General features: G+C 37.9%; 1 protein-coding gene across 2 annotated transcripts in view; it reads left to right on the top strand.

Annotated features, from left to right (window-relative positions):
• LOC131057366 (probable inactive ATP-dependent zinc metalloprotease FTSHI 4, chloroplastic) overlaps positions 1–21,679 on the top strand; it is a 205,404-nt gene that overhangs the window by 171,287 nt on the left and 12,438 nt on the right. Inside the window, exons 12-15 of one of the 2 annotated variants that reach the window (XM_057991512.2) lie at positions 18,735–18,898; positions 19,041–19,146; positions 19,420–19,496; positions 19,674–20,104. In XM_057991512.2, the coding sequence (XP_057847495.2) occupies positions 18,735–18,898; positions 19,041–19,146; positions 19,420–19,496; positions 19,674–19,817 (491 nt within the window). In that variant the 3' untranslated portion in view covers positions 19,818–20,104. Of the gene's footprint in view, positions 1–18,734; positions 18,899–19,040; positions 19,147–19,419; positions 19,497–19,673; positions 20,105–21,679 lie in introns of those variants that run through there. The other variant, XM_057991511.2, reaches the window with a different exon arrangement.

Genomic DNA, 21,679 nt, shown 5'->3' on the forward strand with positions numbered 1-21,679 from the left:
AATATAGAATTCAGTTAAAAAGTATAGGAAATAAAACAAAAAAATTTAAAATTGTAGGGGTTGATTTAGTTTAGATTTTAGAGTCTGTAAGTGGATAAAATAAAGGAGATAAGAGGAGAGGAGGAAGAAAAAATGATGAAAAGGTTTTAGTGTTTCTTCCATTCACCTCTTCTAAAGGTCTGAAAATTTGATAAAAGAAAGCCAAACCCTTCATCAGTTCCTATTATGCCCACAATTCTCACAAATTAAACAATATCTTGTCCATGCACATAAATAATCAGCTTTTTAAGAAAAAATAAAAATTTATAATGAGACTGAGTTAAAAGTGGAATGGGGAAGTCAAATTAGTGTTGTGAAGGTCATATGGATAGTTTAAGGCCCAAGTGACCTAATGATTAGACACACAACCTCTCACTCTATTTTTTTCGTTATCACCTAAGTTACCGGTACCTCCAAGTTTTCCCCCAAATCCGGGTACGGTACGTGTCGGATTCGGATTCGACTTGGAATCCCTGTGGAATCAGACAGGGTTCCTCTTTTTTGCTCCTGAAACGTATCCCCATTTTGACCCACGAATCCCGACGAATCTGAGGTCGACATGGCGATTCCATGGAGTTTTTTTGATGAATTTGTGTCACGCACGAGGGGTTATTCATTGACTTAACGCATTTCACTTGTCTTCGGCGGAGAAAATGGCACGACGCACTTGTCTTCAGCAGAGAAAACCAGTGACGACACAGAGGTAAACCAGCACAGAGGTAGACGGAACAGAGGTAGACCAGCACAGAGGTAGACGACATAGAGGTAGACTAGCGAGGGAGCGACGACACACGCACACGGGCACACGCACACAGCCAACTGAAATAATTTTTTTTTAATTTGTTTCTATAGTATTGGTGATGTCTTGTTTGTATTTTTATTTCGTCGATTTATTTTGTTTATATTTATTTTCTATAGTTTTGTTTATGTATTCTTTGTATTTTTTATTTATAATTTGTATTTTTATTTTTATTTTGTATTTTAAACAAAATAAATGGAGCCTTGATATAAATTTATTAATTTATGATTTATATATTAATTTATAATTTTATACAAATAATAAATATTAAATATTTATTTTTTATTTCTGTGAAAATAAAATATTAATTACAAAATAGTTAAAATAATAATTATTAATAATACAAATCAAAATTAAATATAATATTTAATTTTAATCTATAGTACTATTATTTTAAATATGAATATTTTTTTATTGTGTAACTAATATTTTATTTTCACATTAAATAAAAGTTAAATATTTAATTATAAGTTACTTTCATAATTAAATTTTAATTATAGGTTACTTTCATTATTAAAGTTTGTAAATATTTAAATATTGTTATAGGTTACTTTCATAATTATAATAATTTCACTTTCACTTTAAATTAAATATAAATATTTAACATCTATAATTTATTGTTTAATATTAAATGTTAATAATTATTTTTTAATTTGATGTAGATAGCATAATGGCAACCACTGCTAGCTCTATTCCTCAACGGACTTTCAAAACCAATCCAAATTCACCCGTATGTGTATATATTTATGATTTTTATATCTTTTTGTACGGACGTACCCAGACGTACCCAAACCCCCCCAAAAATTGCCGTACCGGCGTACCGTACCCACGTACCCGTACCCGTGCCCGTACGCGTACCGGCAACTTAGGTTATCACAAAAGAAATGGACATACCATGCTTGCATTTGGAATTCACAAGTCTTATAATCCTAGCAATATATATATCAGTATTATGAGTCTCAGGAAGTTTGTGCTACTGTGAGGTCAAGGATCTTTAGCGAGGTAGCAGTAAACTCAAATTACAGATGTGCAGAGTGTAATGATCTCAGCCAGATGGGACTTAGAGACTCATTTCGACACTCCTTTGATAGGTCAGGTAAAGTTTAGATTGCATAGAAATATATGTTGAGTTTGAGCTTTCCTATTGTTTGGTTTGTTTCAGATAGCTCCACAGACTAATCCGACTTGAATGCAATGCAAATGTTTACACAACTACTCCTAATTTCAAACTTAATAACACAGTAACCTCTACACAGAAAGACTTATTTGTGCACCTTATATTTCAGCAATCTGTAGAGACACGTACAGAGAACTTATAATCAGAATTCTTGTCCAACATGTATGATGTTATTTGTTTCAATCAACTTGAGCACTCACATTATGGTAGCACGGATGATGCAAAATAACCTTCTGGCAATCCAGTGTGCAATAACCGGATGAAGGTGATCTAGCAACCTGTAGTGCGTCTCGTGGCTAGGAACACACCATACAGCTCTACCAAATATCTCGATGACAATGAGTTATAATCCCCGATGTTGCAAACTCAACACACGGGATCAACTGATCAACCTGTTACTCCTCCAATCCACTTAATTGGATTTCCGATGTCAGAATAGATATCACCTTGGCCCAAGCAATGTAGATATCGCAGTTGTAATTATGTATTCATGCTAAAACTTTATTGGCGAGGCATGATTATTAGTAGTATCAATTCCTTAGTTTTCCGACTCTTTACTAGTAACAAACATTGCTCTTCAAGTTCCATGATTTGCCCTATCCATTCATATGTCAAACCATTCAAAATTTCTAATCGACTCTTTAGAACCTTCGGTCATCGCATTGCCATGATCTCTCATAGTTGTCAACCACAACTGGTCCGTGTGTTCATTAGCGATAGGTTTTGTGCCCATCACCATACATAAGCATTAGACGATAAATCCCCATTGCCGTGTTCTCCTACCACAAGCCTAAATCCAATCTTTCAAACAAATGCTTTTCTTTCTACAATGGAGAGATTGGGGACGATAAATCCCCATTACCGTGTTCTCCTATCACAAGCTTAAATCCAATCTTTCAAACAAATGCTTTTCTTTCTACTATGGAGATACTGGATTTCCGTCCAGATTCTAGTTGTTTGAAGGGTGTCGTCCTCAAAGCATTTTGTCAAACTTAATGTAATCGACTTCTTATGCATATATCCCCTCAACCTCCTTCACCACCTTTTGAAAGGAAAATGAAACCGTCGACAGGTCAACTGCATTTCTCATTAGAATTAACAATTTTATTAGTGACTTAACAAGTCACTTTATTATTTAATCACTTAATAATTAATGGCTTATAAATAAAATGGAGCCGCTTAATTGTTTATTAATTAATTTGAGTTTTCTCAAGTTTATATAGGGGACATCATAGTCCCCCCTTCTCAGCATTGCTTGCCCTGAAGCAAATGCAAATCAGGGTGCTGTAGTATCATCTCACTCTCCCAAGTGGCATCCTTGTAAGGTAAGTTCTTCCATTTGATTAGGTATTGCTTTATCACTCTACTCATAACCTGCGTTCTTGCACATCTAAAATGGATTTTGGTACCAAAATTAGTTTACGTTCCTCATCCAAGGTTGGAAGCTCCAGAGATGGAGTAGTGTGCTGTCCTACAATTTTTTTAGACAAGAAATGTGGAACACATTATGGATTTTTCTGCCTTCAGGCAACTCTATTTCATATGCTTCCTCACCAATACGCACGATGATCTTGTACGGTCCATAAAATCTAGGCTTCAACTTTTCTGCACCACTTCGTTTTATATTAGACTGCGTTTACGCTTGCGAGTGCAAGAATACTCAATCATCAACTTCAAAAATCATCTGTATCCTGTGTTTGTTGGCATACAACTTATACTGATTTTGTGCATGATGTAGATTCTCCTTCAATGTCCTAAGGATACCTTGACTATCTTGGATCAAGTCTTTTGCCTTTGGCTTTTTGCTATCATAAAAAACTAAATCTACGAAAGACATAGCATCATATATGTACAAAGCTCTGAAAGGTAACATGCCTATTGACATATGATAGGTCATATTATAGCAATGTTCCCCCAAATGTAACCATTTGACGCAAGCCTTCTGCTGTCTTGCCATGCAATTGCATAGGTATCCCTCCATCCACTTATTCATGATCTCAGTCTATCCATCTGTCTGAGGATGGTAACTCATGCCGGGAGTCAATTTAGTACCAGCCAACCTGAACAACTCCTAGTAGAATATACTAAGGAATTGGTTGTCTCGATTGCTGACAATATTCCTTGGTGGCCCATGCAACCTGAATACTTCTTTGAAAAATAGATCTGCCAATTGTGGTGCCTTGTAATATGTGGAAATAGCAAAGAAATGAGCATATTTCGTCAACCTGTCAACTACAATGAATGTGCAATCTTTGCTTTGTACCCATGGTAGACCTATAATAAAATCCATCGATATACCATTCCAGTTTTGCTCAAGGATGGATAATGACTGTAGTAACCTTGCAGGGAAAGTATGCTCGGACTTGTTTTGCTGACAAGTCACACACTCTCTGACATACTGGGATACGTCATTCTTAAGCCCCTTCCACGAAAGTTTCTCTGGCCTGCTTGTAGGTTTTGAAGAAACCTAGATGCCCTGCTAATGGAGTATTGTGAACAATCTTCAAAATCTTGCTCTTCATTTTTGATTCAGGCACTAGAAAAATTCTATCTTTGTAATAAATTATGTTGTCAATCTCCTTCTACTTGCCGTCTTGTAACTTGCCATCAATAAGCTCACACACAAATAAATTCTTGGAATACTCACAAGTTGATTCTTACAATTAGCTAACATGGTCGATAAGGAGCAAAATGTAGGTTTCCTAGATGTTTCATTTGCCACCACGTTCTTCTTCCTCTTCACATACTCAATATTGAAGTCACAGGCCTGAATCTTACTCACCCACTTTTGCTGACGCTCATTCAGATCCTTTTGCTCTAGGAAGTATCTCAAACTATTATGATCTATCTTGATCACAAACTTCCCACCCACAAGATTCAGGTGAAACTTGACCAATGCATGCATCATTGCCAACTCCTCCTTGTCATAGGTAGAATTGAACCGCTCAACATCTCTCAACTTCCTGCTCTCATATGCAATCGGATGTCTGTTCTGCAAAAGAACTGCTCCTATACCCTCGCTTGATGCATCACACTCTAGTACAAAGGGTTGAGAAAAATCAAGTAACACTAGTAGTGGACATGAACTCATAACCTGCTTGAGCTTATCAAATGTGTTTTGAGCCGTGCTTGACCAACTGAATGCACCTTTCTTAGTTAGATCAGTGAGTGGTGTTGCCAATTGAGAGAAACCCTTAATGAACCTCGTGTAGTAATTGCATAACCCAAGGAATCCTTTTAACTCTAAAATACACTGCAGTTGGGCCCTATAGTTGGCATAAAGTGCATATTGCTATGTTTGATAATTTTGGTTACCCGACGATGTATTAATTAATTGTATTAAGTGGGTTGTCACTCTCACGTAGTTATGTGTCGGTTGGCTGACGATTGTGTACCTCTTGGCAATTGTTGAAGCCTTTGAATATGTCGTGTACCGCCAAGGAAGTAGTACGGTATTGTCGGATCTATTGTAATCCTTGGCCGACCATCACTGGTCTTCTTCTCTGTAATAATTGCATGTGCGAATAAAGATACATTTTATTGCCGTGTCTGGTATGCATTGTCATGTACATTATTATTTCTTGTATTTAATTTACCAGTTGTAGCGGTAAACATTTTGGCGCCGTTGCCTTAAAAGAAGTCGGGTCAGCCTTGAGTGATTCATGTCTGTAGATCCCATTAAAGGGAAGAAGAGGCCACAAGGGGGTCAAGACCAAGTGATTAGATGATCCGCCGACCCTCGGCCGAAGGGAGCACAGAGACGAGTCGAAGCTTGGAAGTACTCGGAGTGTTGGGATGTTGGAAGTACTTGAAGTGTTGGGGACGCTGAAGGTGGACGTGTAGAGGACGCTGTGTGGCCAAGAAAGCAGGGAAAGCACTAGAACGTAGCAGTCGAAACAGTCCACCCAGGTCCGACACACAAGGCGAATACACATGTACCTTCCGAGTGAAAACAATGTTGAACACCCAGGAGAAGCAGAAATTGCCGAAGTTCATGGGAGATGGATCAGAGGACACCGTACGACATTGCAAAACATGCATAACCATTTGGGAGGCAAATGGCCAAGATGATAGAGACTATTGACTGAAGGCATTTCCCACCACCCTTCGGGGGATCGCCATTGACTGGTACAAAGACCTCGACGCCCAACACAAGATGAGATGGAGTGATCTGAAGAGGGCATGCCGGGAGGAATTCAAACTCCTGAGGGATGATAATGAGATCGTGACCAAAATCTATAATACTAAGCAAGGGAAAAATGAGAGTGTATGCGCTTACAACCATAGGCTCAAAGAACTGTTGAACAAGATGGAGAACCAACCAGTTGAGGGGTTGAAGAAGAGGTGGTTCATGGAGGGATTGATACCCTCACTGTGCAAGAAGATGAAAGTAGTGCCTCTGTCCTCGTACGCCGATGCTTACAATCGGGCGATCGACATCGAGAGTGAAAACAAAACCTCCTCCTGAGAGAAGAGGAAGACCGACCTATGATGAGAGCACCGAAGGTAGTAGTGATGGAGAATCCAAAACCGTACGAGCCCTTCGATGGGATATGTTGAGAATGATGAAAGAATTGAAGATTGAGAAAGGAACCAACAAAGAAGGTAATGAACTATGGTGTATTGAATGCAAAAGGGAGGGGCACACGAAAGGTAATTGTCCTAGGAATATGTTTTGTGAAATTTGCCAAGTACTGGGGCATTCAGTCAAGGAGTGCCCGTACAATTTGAAGATGAGAAGTACACAAGTACTCTTCACGCAGGGAGAGTCCAGCCCATCGAAATCACAAAATGTATCGCCAAGTGGTTATGGAAATCAACGAGGGCGAAACCAAATACAGTACAACTCCAGAGGACGTCCTATCATACAATGCCGACAATGTAGTGAATGGGGACACTTTGCGAGAGACTGCCATACCAAGAAAGACAACGTACAATTATTGTGCAAATGGTGTGGACCAGGTGACCATGAAGACACCAACTGCCCGAAGCAGAAGGGTATTAATATGTTGGATGTGGAGGAACAAGAGGACGCAATTTTGGCAATCACGAGAGCACAAACAAAGAAGGCGATGTATTCAAACTCTGGTATGGAAAAGGAGCGAGCCGAAGTAGAACAAGTGTTGGCAAAGGAACGAGTAACTTCCAATGGAACTGCAAGTACGTCATTGCGAGAGTCGGAGAAGAACATAGTCCGATAGGTGCTACAAACAACTGTACCCATCAAGGTGGTAGACCTTCTTCAAACTATGCCGTGATTGAGAATGGCAATTGCCAACACAGTCAGTGACGACACAGTCATCCAAAAACAATGTAAGCCACATGAGGAGGAACTGACGGGAAAATCATCACCCAAAGGGAATGAGTACAGTGATCCAATGTTGCTGATGGTGATCATCGGGAGGAAGCCGACGGTCGTCGAGATGGAAATAATGGGGAAGTTGACAAACACCATTGTCGATGGAGGCTCGGGGGTAAACGTACTGCCAGAAGACACTTGGAAATGTTTGGGGAAGCTGATGCTCTGGCCGGCAAGCTTCCATTTGGTAGGTGCCGACCAACACGGCATCCAGCCGTTGGGAGCATTGATGGCTGGAAAAGTAATGATTGGGACACAACAATTTTTCTTGGATTTGCAGTCATCCCATTACAGAAGAAGGCGTACGACGCACTCGTCGGGAGGGGATGGTTGATTACTGCTAAGGCAAATCATAATTGGAAGCGCAACACACTCTCAATTGAGAGTGATGGGAGGAAGCACGCCATTGACTTGAGGAACTAGGCGGTGAGTGAAGAGCGGGCATCCTTCGACTCAGAGTTTGAGGGTGGAAACGACATGGAACCCAATGATGAAGTGGAAGATTGCTTTGAAGATGAGACAAGTTCCCTGAATGGACTATTCCATTGGCAAATGGAGGACTATGAGGTATTTTCACCAACATGCAATTTTCTTGAACCTACCACTCTTCGTGAAGAGCAACTGATGAAAGCATGTAAAGTTATGAATGATACATCTGGTAGCACGGAGATGGAAAGTAGAAGGGAAAAAGCCCATGAAGGAAGAACAAACGCAGTACAAACAAGGCACCCAGAAGGAATTACAAGTTGTCAAGTACCGGAGCACCTTAAAGGCCATCCAAAGCCAAGTACACAGACAAGAAGTAGGGAAAAATCAAAGCTGATCCAGAGAAGGAGCACCGTACACATCTCCCTAGTCCGTATGAGTAGCAAAAGACAACAAAAGTCCGTACACATCCGTATGGCAAGGGGAAAGTGACCCGCACAAACCTGTACACGAGGAAGAAAACATTTTGATGGAGGCAAAATTGAGCAAAGGGGGAGGCCAACCATATGAAACCACATAGGTCAATGCAAGGAGGAGATTAAAAGACCATACGAAAGACATCCGTACACAAGGAAGATAAATCCGTACGAAGGGTGAAACAAACCGTACAAAGGCAGTATGGGTCGTATGTATGGGGTGTGCAGAGTTCTATGGAGGAGTCCATATGAGGTGTGTAGAGTTCCGTACGAGGGCGAAAGGAATCTGTACGATGAAAAGCAAGAAAATCCGTACCAAAATTTGCACGAGATTCAAGGAAAATCCATAAGGCCAGACAGGGAAATCCGTACGGCCAGGGAAATGAAAATTTGTACAATCAGACACAGGAAAATCTGTACAACCAGACACAAGGAAATCCGTATGACTAGCCACAAGGACTCCCGTATGGATAGATAGGAGAAATCCGTACGAACAGTGAAGACATCTGTACGAAGTTTGGAGCTGTTCGTACAAATTTGGCAGGGAAGTTTGAAGAGATCTATACGGAATTGCCAGAAAGCCGTACGGAGTTGGAGGGTAAATTTTGGAGGAATTCGTACAGAATTGGCGGCTGAGGAGATCTCATATGGTGACAGTTGGAGGCATCTGTATTGGCCGTACGGAAGTAAGGAAACTCCTGGTAGTCACGAGAGCTTTGTTGGTCAGATGGAGGAGGTGCCATTATCAAGGGAAGAGGGGATGCTACCATCACCTGGCGGACATGGCGGAGTTTGCGGTCCTAGACATGGCGGAATGGACCTGTCATCTGGCAGAGTTGGCGGAATGGAACTGCCATCTGGCGGAGTTGGTGGAATGGAACTGCCATCTAGCGGTCCTGGCAGAATGGAACTATTTGGCGGTCTTGGCAGAGTTGAACTTTTGTCTGGTGATATGAAGCCCCATGGAGGGATGGAAATTCCATTTGGTGGACAAAACTCAGGAAGGACATTGTAGGTACAACACAAGCAAGGGGCGTTGCCCCTTGACCCCATTGGGGGTGTTGCCCCCAAACCTCCTTTTGATTTGGCAGGTACACTACATGTTGGGGTTGTCCAGTTTAAGTCTTGGCCTACACTCTTGTCATTAGTCTTTCCAGATATTACTTGATGTTTACTTGTCGTCTGGAAGACGACTTTTTCTTTGGGGGGGGATAATGTAGTTGGCATAAAACGCATATTGTTATGTTTGATAATTTTGGTTACCCAACAGTGTGTTAATTAATTGTATTAAGTGGGTTGTCACTCTCGGGTAGTTATGTGTCGGTTGGCTGACGGTTGTGTACCTCTCAGCAACTGTCGAAGCCTTTGAATATGTCATGTACCACCAAGGAAGTAGTACGGTATTGTCGGATTTGTTGTAATCTTTGGCCGACCATCTTTGGTCTTCTTCTCTGTGATAATTGCATGTGCAAATAAAGATATATTTTACTGTTGTGTTTGGTATGCATTGTCATGTACATTATTATTTCTTGTATTTAATTTATGAGTTGTAGCGGTAAATAGGCCCAATCAAGTTTGGCTTGAATCTTTTCTTGATGCACCTTCACACCTCCTACACCTATCACATGACCTAGGTGCACTTTGAGGCTTTCACAAACAAAGATTGTTCCTCCATGATACTCAACACCTCATCAATGTGCTTAAGGTGATCATCCCATGTTCTACTGTATACCAAAATATCATCAAAAAATACTAACACCGTTTTTTCGTAACTGTTTGTTAAAAATGTGGTTCATGCAAGATTGAAATGTTGCCGGTGAATTAGTGAGTTTGAATGGCATGACTAGGAACTCAGTGTCCGTAATGGCATCTAAATGCTGTCATATGCACATCCTCATCACGGAGTCTGATCTGATGGTACCCTAAATGGAGATCAATTTTGGAAAAATACAGTGTGCCATGAAGCTCATCCTCATCACGGAGTCTGATCTGATGGTACCCTAAATGGAGATCAATTTTGGAAAAATACATTGTGCCATGAAGCTCATCCAACAACTTATCTATTCAAGGTATGGGATACCTATTCCTAATAGTTTTCTTATTCAGGGCATGGTAATCGATACACATCCTCATTTTGTTGTCTTTTTTCTTTACTAAAATCATTGAAGATGCAAAGGGACTGGACCTCGATCTAATGTGCCCCATATCCAATAGTTCCTTCACCACCTTCTCAATTTCATCTTTAAATCTTTTTGGATGATGGTAAGGAGTAGTAATGATGGGTTTAGCACCCTCCTCCAACTCTATCATATGCTCAAATCCACGTTTTGGAGGTCTAGCTAGTGGGATATTGCCAAAAACCACACTATGCTTGTCAAGGACTGTCTGTACATCCACCAAATAACGCCTATCATCACTAGAAGTAGTCTTGGAAGATACAAAGCACTGAGCTACTCATGCAACCTCTCCCTGTTGGAAAAATGCCTCCATACGTTCTGTTGTAACCACTTTAGGCTCCCCATCTGTCAAAGCTCGCAAGACTATCTTCTTCCCATCTACCGTGAACTCTTTTTCCATTTTTTGAAAATCCTGGCTGTACCTACCAAGTGAGTGTAACCACTGAAATTCGAGTACCACATAAATATCACCAATTTCGACCACATAGAAATCATTGGTGACTCTGTAGTCTCCCTACTGGATGCTTATTTGTGGGATTTTCTTAGTGCAAGCTGTCTTGGATCCATCTACTACCATAACATTGAAACTAGGAAATTCCTGCACCTGTAATCCCTTTTGTGTCACGAGCCCTTCGTCAATAAAATTATGTGTGGCTCCACTGTCAACTAGACAAGTAACTCACTGTCCTTGTATGACTCTAACTTTGAAAGGGTGATAATTAGGTATTGTTGATAAGGAAGCGATAGTGCTTCATGCAGCATCTCCTGAAATGTCCTAATCATGTGGTACCTATTGCGCTTTAGAATCACTCTCCGAATTGGTGTCAGTTACTTCCTCATCAATATCTGAAGTAACCTCTATATAATGTGCCTTGCCTTTACCCAAACATCTGTGTCCAAGTTCCCCTGGTTCCTTGCAGGAGAAGCAAACTTTCATCCTGCACAACTCATTCCTTGTTTCAAAGCCCAGCTTAGGAGGAGTGGGTTTAGGCTGTTCAAAATTCTTTTTGAAAGGTTTATTATTTTTTGAAATTCTTCTTTTGGAACTGTGGCCTAGGGTGTGAAGAAGCCTCCAGGTTCAGTGTTGTTTGTATGGCAACCTGTAGTGTAGCGGGTTTGAAAGCCTTAACCAAACATTTCAAATTATAATTCAAACCTTCAATAAATAACATGATTATTCTCCTCAATAAATAACATGATTATTCTCCTCTCCAATATATCAGGGACCATGATTGACACCTTCTGAAATTCATTTACATAGGTGTCCACATCACAATGCTGTCAATTCAAAGCCAATTCATGAAAATATTCCTCTACATCTTTTCTGTCAAAATGGGCAATCAACTTGCTGCTAAACTCATCATAGGATAGCCCATGCGTTCTCTGCTCCCATTGTGATCGTTTTTTCTCCCTACGTTGTATCATATACTGATTGAGCGTAATCTCATTTGTGATGGGATGTGGCAAAGAATTGTATTCTCCATAAACTTCCATAGTTCCATTACCTATTCTGCCAAAGTTTGTTCTTCTTCCTGCTGTAAAGTTTCCTCCTCCTGTACTAGCTCTTTTAGGTGTGTCATCTCTTGCATTACTACCTTCTCCGGTAGTGTTCTGGTTTACCCTGAGGGTGTTCATGTTTTGTGTCAACTGGCTAATAGCTTCTGTCAGCTGTTGTTGTGATTGCATAAGCTGTTGCTGACCTCGGGCTACATCATTTACCATATTTTGCATACTGTCCATGTCCAATCTCCTACATGTTGGGCTTTGACTCATTGTATCACCCTCTTGTATCCCTTTGCCTAGTTGTCTGGCTGTTAAAGCTATTGAGAATGTTTCTTCTACAAGGTAAGGATCTGGAAGTTTGAATTGTTTTCTTGGTCTGTGTACCTCTTAGCACTATCACTGGTGTACATACAGGCTGGCAGGATTAATGGCTTTGATACCACTGTAATGATCTCAGCCAGACGGGACTTAGAGATTCATTTTGACATCCTTTGATAGGTCAGGTAAAGTTCAGATTGCACAGAAATATATGTTGAGTTTGAGCTATCCTAGTGTTTGGTTTGTTTCAGAGAGTTACACAGACTAACCCAATTTGAATGCAATGCAAATGTTTACATGACTACTTATTTCAAACTTAATAACACAGTAACCTCTACACAGAAGGACTGAGTTGTGCACCTTATATTTCAGCAATCCGCAGAGAAACGTACAGAGAACATTTAATTAGAATTCTCCTCCGACATGTATGATGTTATTTTTTTCAATTGGCTTCAGCACTCACAGTATGGTAGCATGGATGATGCAATCACAGGAGTGATGCAAAATAAACTTCTGGCTATCTGGTGTGCAGTAACCTGATGAAGTTGATCTAGCAACCCATACTGCGTCTCGTTGCTAAGAACACACCATACAGCTCTACCAATATCTCAATGACAATGAGTTATAATCCCCAACGTTAAAAACTCAACACACGGGATCAACCGATCAACCTGTTACTCCTCCAGTCCACTTAATTGGATTTCAGATGTCGGAATAGATATCACCTTGGCCCAAGCAATACAGATATTGCAACCATAATAATTTATTCACGCTAAAACTTTACTAGGAAGACACTATTATTACCAGTATCGGTTCCTTAGTTTTCCGACTCTTTACTAGTAACAAACATTGCTCTTCAAGTTCCATGATTTTCCCTGTCCATTCATATGTCAAACCATTCAGAATTTCCAATCGACTCTTCAGCACAAGGTCATCACACTGCCATGATCTCTCATAGTGATCAACCACAACTGGTCCATGTGTTCATCAACGATAGGTTCTGTACCCATCACCATATACAAACATCAGATGATAAACCCATTGTCATGTTCTCCTATCACAGGCTTGAATCTGATAGCCCAGGCAGAAAATAACAATCTGGAATCTCTGTTAGCAGCTAGAAAAAAATGGAAAGAATGGCAATCTGAATATAATTTGTATTTCTGTAAAAACTGTGTTCTTCAAAATAAAATAAACAAGCAGATATAAAGAGGAGGCAAAAACAGTTGTAAACTGTTATACAAAACTGCAGGAACAAAAAAACCTAATAAAATAAACTAATGAAAAATTAATCTAAATAAAACTAAAACTAAACCCCTGATGAGATGTTAACATCCCCCCTTAATCTGAAGGGGTTAAGCCGAGCATTTCTCTGAACTTCTCAAACTTTTCTCTGTGCAAAGCCTTGGTAAGAATATCTGCTGGTTGATCTGCAGTGGGGCAATATTTAAGGTATATGCTGCCATCTTTCACATGATGCCGAATCAAATGAATCTTTGTATTGATGTGCTTGGTGCAATCATGAAATACTAGATTTTTAGCCATTTTGATAGCAGATTGATTGTCAATGAAGAGTGGAGTTGATGAAATCTGTGGTGTTTGCAAGTCTTCAAGAATTCTTTGAAGCCATAAGATTTCCCGAGTTGTTTCAAAGGCGGCCATATATTCAACTTCGGAAGAAGAGGCGACTGGAACAGATTGCTTTTTAGATCTCCAAGAGATGACAGCAGATCCAAGATATATTAAATACCCGGATGTAGATTTTCCATCTGTGGAATCACTTGTATAATCGGAATCGGAATAGCCAACCAAAGAAAATTGGTTTGTCTTGGAGTATTTGAGCCCACAGTGTTGAGTACCTTGCAAATAGCGAAGAATGCGTTTGGCAGCTAACCAATGAGTTTCTCTAGGTTGTTGCATAAACCTTGAAAGAACTCCAACAACAAAATAAATATCGGGACAGGTAGTTGTAGCATAAATCAAACTACCAACAAGTTTCTTGTAGATAGTTGCATCAACCAATGCTGAAGGGTTATCTGAAGAGAGCTTAAGATTTTGCTCCATAGGAGTACTAAGGGGCTTACAATCAGCCATGCCAAATTTATGCAAAAGTTCACCAATATATTTTTGTTGGGCGATAAAAATAAAATGAGGTGTTTGAGTTACCTCAATACTCAAATAGTAATGAAGATGGCCCAAATCAGTCATATCAGAACCTTGCTTCAGTTGTTCTTTCACATTTTGAATGTTATTCTCATCAGGACCAGTTTTTTAACAAAAAGTGTGGCATCATCAAATTCAAAATGCTGGAAATTCAACTTTAAGAGATACTCGGTAAGTTTTTCATACCAGGCTCGAGGAACTTGTTTCAAACCATGTAATGATTTGACAAGCTTGCATACCTGATGTTCTTTTCCGTTGACTGCATACCCATCTAGTTGAGTCATATAAACTGATTCTTTGAGATCACCATTTAAGAATGCTGTTTTAACATCCATTTGGTGAATTTTCCACCCATATTGAGCTGCAAGGGCCGACAAAGCACGAATGGTGGTCCATTTTGCTGTAGGTGCAAAGGTTTCATCATAATCTATGCCCTCCTTTTGAGCATAACCTTTGGCAACAAGTCGGGCTTTGTGTTTGTCAAGTGTACCATCTGCTTTATATTTATTCCTGAAAAATCCACTTGCAGCCAATAGGTTTACAACCAAGTGGAGGATCAACCAACTCCCATGTGCCATTTTTCAAAAGAACATCATACTCATCTTGCATAGCTTTCCTCCATACTATAATATTTTTGGCTTCATTATAGGACGATGGTTCAGAGTCAATTATGAGATTGAGTTCACCAATGGTCTCCAAGTTATTTGCACTATTGGTTTGAGCTTGGAGCCTTGCTTTGTAAGAGCTTCTTGTACTTGTTTTACCTATTTCATCTGGTCTTAAATCTTTCAATGTTTGTTGGACTTGTTTTGCCCACTTATGAGAAGACTTTGGTTGCACAAAAGATGTGACCATTTCATTACTAGATGTTGTATTAGTGGTTAATGGTTCAGAGAGTTAAAGCTCATCATGATGGGTTTCTTCTTGGTCATTGATTGATGGAGTAGCATGAATTAGATCACTTGGAGATATGGATTCTATATGTGGAATCTCACAAGAGTTTTCGATCCAAGGAGAAAAATTTGTAATTGTATCAAGCTGTTTGAATTTACATTCATCATTTTCAACAATGTTGGAGGTTTCAACAAATACAACATCACATGTAATAAAGAAAGTTTTGTTGACTTCATCATACAACCTATATGCTTTGGAAGATTCTGAATAACCAAGAAAAATACACTTAATACTGTGATGCTGCAACTTACTTCTTTTGTCCTTGGGAATTAAAGCATAGCAAGTGGAACCAAAAATGCAAAGATGTTGAATAGAAGGAGGATATCCAAACCAAACTTCATATGGAATAGATTGGTGTAATGCAGATGATGGAGATCTATTATGAAGATAAACTTCAGTTCTTGTTGCTTCAGCCCAAAAATGTAATTTGATTCCTTTAAAATATAACATTGCACGGACCATATTCATGATAGTTCTATTCTTCGTTCAACAACACCATTTTGTTGAGGAGTACCTGGAACAGTAAGATGATGTTGGATCCCATTTTGACGTAGATAATCCTCAAAAACTAGAGAAGTAAATTCTCCACCATTATCTGTTCGAAGAGTACCAATTTGAGATTTTGCTTGTTTTTCAATCATAACATGAAACCTTTTAAAAATTTCAAAAGCTTGTGATTTTTGCTGCAAGAAATAAATTCAAGTCATGCGACTGTAATCATCAATAAAGAACATGAAATACTTAGATCCTCCCACAGAATTTACTGGTAAAGGCCCACATAAATTAGAATGAATAAGCTGCAATTTTCTTTGTGCTCTCCAAGTGGAGCGAGGAAAATAATTTCTATGTTGCTTGGCAAGAATACATGCTTCACATTTTTCAATTGCTTTAGGCAAAACATGTAAGCCATCAACACCATTCTTTTGCAGGATATGAATGTTATCATAACCAATATGCCCAAGTTTTGCATGCCATAAAAGAATAGGAGATAGACTACCTTCTTCAGTAAGAGATGCAAAATTTTTAGAAAAAGAAGTGCCATTTAGTTTTAACAATCTCGCATCCTCACATCCAGTGAATACAACTTGATTATTTGATTGTTTTCTAACAACAACTTGCCCATCTTTTAATAGAATAGAGTAGCCTTGTTGTCGAATCAATACTAGTGATAACAAATTACGTTGCAATTGAGGAATAAACAATACATCATGAAGCACAAAGTCTGGAAGATTAGGCAACTTAAATCAAATAGTTCCTTTTCCAATAGGTTTGAGACTTGATTTATCAGCTAAATAAATTGGACCACATGCACTTTCATGAAATTCCTCAAAGTAATCACGTCGGAATGTCATATGTTGTGTGGCTCCAGTATCTAAGATCCAAGAATCATACCATGAGGAATTAGATGCAAAGTCAAAAACAGAAAACACATATTGATCATCATCACTATCACAAGCAAATTGGGCTGCTCCTGGAATTTTATCATCTGAATGTTTATCATCATTATAAACTTTTGTTTTATCTTTTTGCTTAAAAGTATTTTCTTTAAAACTTTCTATCTTATCCCATGACAGCTTGCATTCATGTGCTTCATGACTTCCTTTTCTACCACATCTTTTACAATATAAATGTTGCCTATCATTTTGATTATCATTTTTCCTCCATTGACCTCTACCTTTGCCTCTATCATTATAACCTCCTCTTGAAGAGCTCTTATTTAGAGGTTTTTTCTTGGTGAGCAAAACAAACATTTTCATTAGTATTATCTATTTTTCTTCCAAAAGCTTTTTCACGTTCAGCCAACTTTTCAACCAATAAATCAAAAGTAATGGTTTTCAATTGGTTGCTTGAAGGGATTCTAGATAAGTAGAATGTGCTGGAAGGAGTACCTTAATAAAAGCAGTGAGATAAATATCAACTTTCCCACCAGCAACATTAACATCTTGTTTTATAGCTCTAATTTCAGAAGCCAAACTCATAACATCACCATTTTTTAATTCAAGATTGAACAATTTGAATTGTAACTGAATAAATTCTAATTCTGAATGAGAATCAAATAAATTTTTTAACTTGTCAAGGGTTTCCCAAGCAAATTTGCATCCTTGTATATGACGATATACATCTCCATTAATTGAAGCTCTTATCAAAGCTAAGGCTTTTGAATTTTTATAATTCCAAATTTCTTTTTCTTTAACATCTGTTGGTTTTGTAGGTTGGGTATCTCCATCACATATTTTATACCATAAATCATTAAAAATTAATGTATTTTCCACTTTTCTATGCCATTCCAACCAAGTATCTTTTCCGGTTAATATTTCCCCAATCAATGAAACAATAGATTGCATTGTAAATTGAAAATAAATGTATATAGAATTTGCACAATTTGCAAATTTATAGGATTGCTCAAAATCTCTTGTCAAACTTTACCAAATATAACAAGATATAAAATTCTTGTAAAAATAAGTAAATTGATTTCACCTGAATCAATTTTTGTTTTCGTATTTTGATTCTGTAGAAAGCTGCAATCTTCAGATGCTTCACATAAAAATATACTCCAAACTCCAAAGCTCTGATACCATTGATAGCCCAGGCAGAAAATAACAATCTGGAATCTCTGTTAGCAGATAGAAAAAAATGGAAAGAATGGCAATCTGAATATAATTTGTATTTCCGTAAAAACTGTGTTCTTCAAAATAAAATAAACAAGCAGATATAAAGAGGAGGCAAAAACAGTTGTAAACTGTTATACAAAACTGCTGGAACAGAAAAACCTAATAAAATAAACTAATGAAAAATTAATCTAAATAAAACTAAAACTAAACCCCTGATGAGATATTAACAGAATCCAATCTTTCAAACAAATGGTTTTCTTTCTACTATGGAGATAATGGGTTTCCGTCTAGACTCCAGTTGTTTGAGGGGTGTCAACCTCAAAGAAGTCTGCGAAACTTAATGTAATCGACTTCTTCTGCATATATCCCCTCAACCTCCTTCACCATCTTTTTAAAGGAAAATGAGACCATTGGCAGTTCAACTGCATTTCTCATTAGAGACTTAATAAGTTCATTAGTGACTTAACAAGTCACTTTATTATTTAATCAATCAATTAATAATTAATGGCTTATAAATAAAATAGAGCCAATTAATTATTTATTAATTAATTATGAGTTTTCTCAAGCTTATTTAGGGGACATCACACAGAGTCTGCAGGTGAGCTGCATAACATTGATTTCACTGATTTTGACAGAGAATTGTACTTGATAATAATGTAAGATGAAGATTAGATATACTTGAAATTGTGCTGAAGGCTTGACTCTTTTTTGTTGTTGTGATGACTGAACAGCCAGGATTATTGAAGAGGAGATATTTGGTATGGACCATTTATCTTGGCTATCAGGAGCAGCTCTTTCTGAAGCTGGTGTGTATGCAGAGAAATTCATTTTACAAACTGGCCTGTCCGTGCTTGGGAAGATATATTACAGAAAAGAAGAAGATGTTATGGTTCATGTAAGCAAATAGCATTTAGTTTTTTACATTATATTGGTTTGAATTTACCATTTGGGTGTATTGAGTGGTTCATGATATTTTTAAGAACTGATGGCAAACGCTTAGTATGATCTTTATCATTTTTTGTGTTTCTTGATGTTAGCTTCATAGAAAGATACAAGCGTTAAGGGATGAGTATGTACGATATGGTGTGGAGAAATGCACATCTGTTTTAAGAGAGTATCGTTCTGCAGTTGAGAACATTGCAGGTACTTAAGAAACCAACATCTAGATACATGAGAGTTGTGATATTAGATAAACCTTTTTGATTGTCATCTTGAGATTTTATTGACTTGTTAAGGCAGTATTAAAATCGGATCTTATTTGGTAAACATTCCAGGAACTTGAAGTTTGCAAATTGAAATCCATTGCAGGCGACCCTTTTAGATTGATCTGTGTTCAAGGGATGCATTATTGTTAAAATTTGGTTTTTACATTTGAAATAGATGAAAGTTACTAACAAATTGCATGTATTATTATAGATATTCTGCTAGAAAAAAATGAGATCATGGCTGATGAAATCTGGGACATATTCAGGAAGGCTCCAAGAATTCCACAGGTAGATTGATTTCTTTTTATCAATTACTTGTATGTCCTGCAGAAAATCACCAACATCTTAAAATGTCAAAAATAAGAATTGTTCTGGGCCATGCTGGACGTCAAAGCAGCTTGTATCTCTTTATTTTTCCCATCAAACCCCAGTGTTCTACCCACTGCCTGTTGTGGCCACCTGCAGGTGGTGGCATCTCTGAGACATACCTGCAGAAGTAGGGAACTCCCTGGGTGTGTCGACCTCTGTAGGGCATGGGGGGATTCCTGGAGGTCCCTTAACTGTCCTGTGGATGCTGGAGAGCCCCTGTGCCAGCCAAAGTTTCTCTAAGTCATTATAATGATTTTGTTTTTTGTCAAAGCTTTGAGCAAACAGACAATATAATGCATGTCAAAATGCTTGACCTTGTGAGAAAGAAGGAATATTTACATGGTATTGGAGGCAAAATAGACTTTTGAAACAGCTATTATTGTTTTTGTTTACTTGGATGTTTCTCTTTCTTAACTTTAGAAAGTTGGTGATCAAATATTTCTTAATTTGTACATCACAAACACCTCAGGCTTAGTAGAGAGTGGAGGAAATGGTGAGGGTAGGGTGGTGGTAGATGTTATGAAATTTCATAAATGTTTGCTAGATTATGCTAACTGCTGCAAGGATTTTTGAGAAACAGAGAAGAAAATAAATAAAATGATTCAAGGTTAATGATATTACCATCTTCAACTGTAGAACCTTTAATTAGCAGCTGCCCTGTTAGTTCTCTGGAGAATGATGATTTGGTCAGAAATGATGAGGATTTGGTGTCAGAGAAAACATAGTGATTGTGAGGAGAATATATATACTTGTGTCCCCAACTTTTGGTCCATAGTTCCCCCCTCCTTGAAACCTTTCCTTGCATTGCCTGCCGCTTGTTTTGAAACTTTGAGGAACATAGTTAAATCTTGAGTTAGTGAAGCCTATTAACACTTTTGATTTGCTTAGTCAATATCAATTCTGAGTGATGCTTCTATTCTTAAGGGTTTATTTGAGTATTTGGAACTTTTTCACAATTGATTCTCAAATTGTTTACGTATTTGATAAATTGCTTTTACTATTTTTAACTATAAAAATTTCACATATTACATATTATTTTGTCCCCAAAATTTGGGGAAAAAACTGCCATCCTTGAAAATCTTCCCTGCAGTCCCCCTATTTTGAGTCTCCGTGGAACGCTGTTCGAATCACAAATTGTAAATCTAGATACTCCTTAAGAAACTTAAAACTAGACTGGTCACCCAATTGGCTTGTTCCGCTGACAGCTATAAATAATTTGATACTTAAGGGAATAAGAGAATGACAAGTGAAATAACAGATGGAAGAATGAAGTTTTAAGTTCAATGCTTCCTGGCCAGTTTTCTCTGAATTTTAAGTGAGAGATCCTTTTTATATTTTGCTTTGGAATTAGGTGACTAAGGACTAGTTTTACATCAGGTTTTAATGAGCATTTCATATACACAACTCAAATTTATAAAAAGGATAGGTGCTTTTTGGAAATCATTCACGAAGACTTCTAAGTGAAGATACTAGTTAGGGACAGATTGTGCATTGAATTTAAAATTGCTTGAATTAAGAAGAAAACTAATAGAATTAATGTGATGTTCTAGAATTTATATCTTTCAAATATAGCCATTGGAAGTGACTCCTTAAAAGTTGACAGAATGTTAGTCACTCATATAGAATGGGAATAATTGTTTCATAGGCTGACTAAAATGCTAAGATTCATCTATCTGCAGTTCACATTCCAAAACGGATCACAATCAGATACAGATTGTGGGGACAAAGAAACAACGTTATAATGTCGTTGCAAACTTCATCTCTATCAGGTTATGAGTCATAGGCAAAGAAGACAGCAGTAATATCGCATTTGCGAATTGATTCAATCATTAGATTCAATACTATCTTGTCAATGATATACAATCAATATCTGAAATTTATGCCAAACTAATCAAGCTATTAAATGAATTCAAATTTCGTATTTCAAGTTAAACTCTATCTATCCATTTTTATTTCAAGCCTTAATATTTAAATGACAATCTAGCATGAATCTATAAGATCTTCAAAGAAACTGTTTCACAGCTAAGAAAATTATAATTTCCCATTTCTCTTTGTTCGTATTCAGAACTGGAGTTTTACCTATTTTCTTACAAAAAAATCAA

Source organism: Cryptomeria japonica, chromosome 5, assembly GCF_030272615.1.
Source record: "Cryptomeria japonica chromosome 5, Sugi_1.0, whole genome shotgun sequence".
Classification (NCBI taxonomy): Eukaryota; Viridiplantae; Streptophyta; class Pinopsida; order Cupressales; family Cupressaceae; genus Cryptomeria; species Cryptomeria japonica.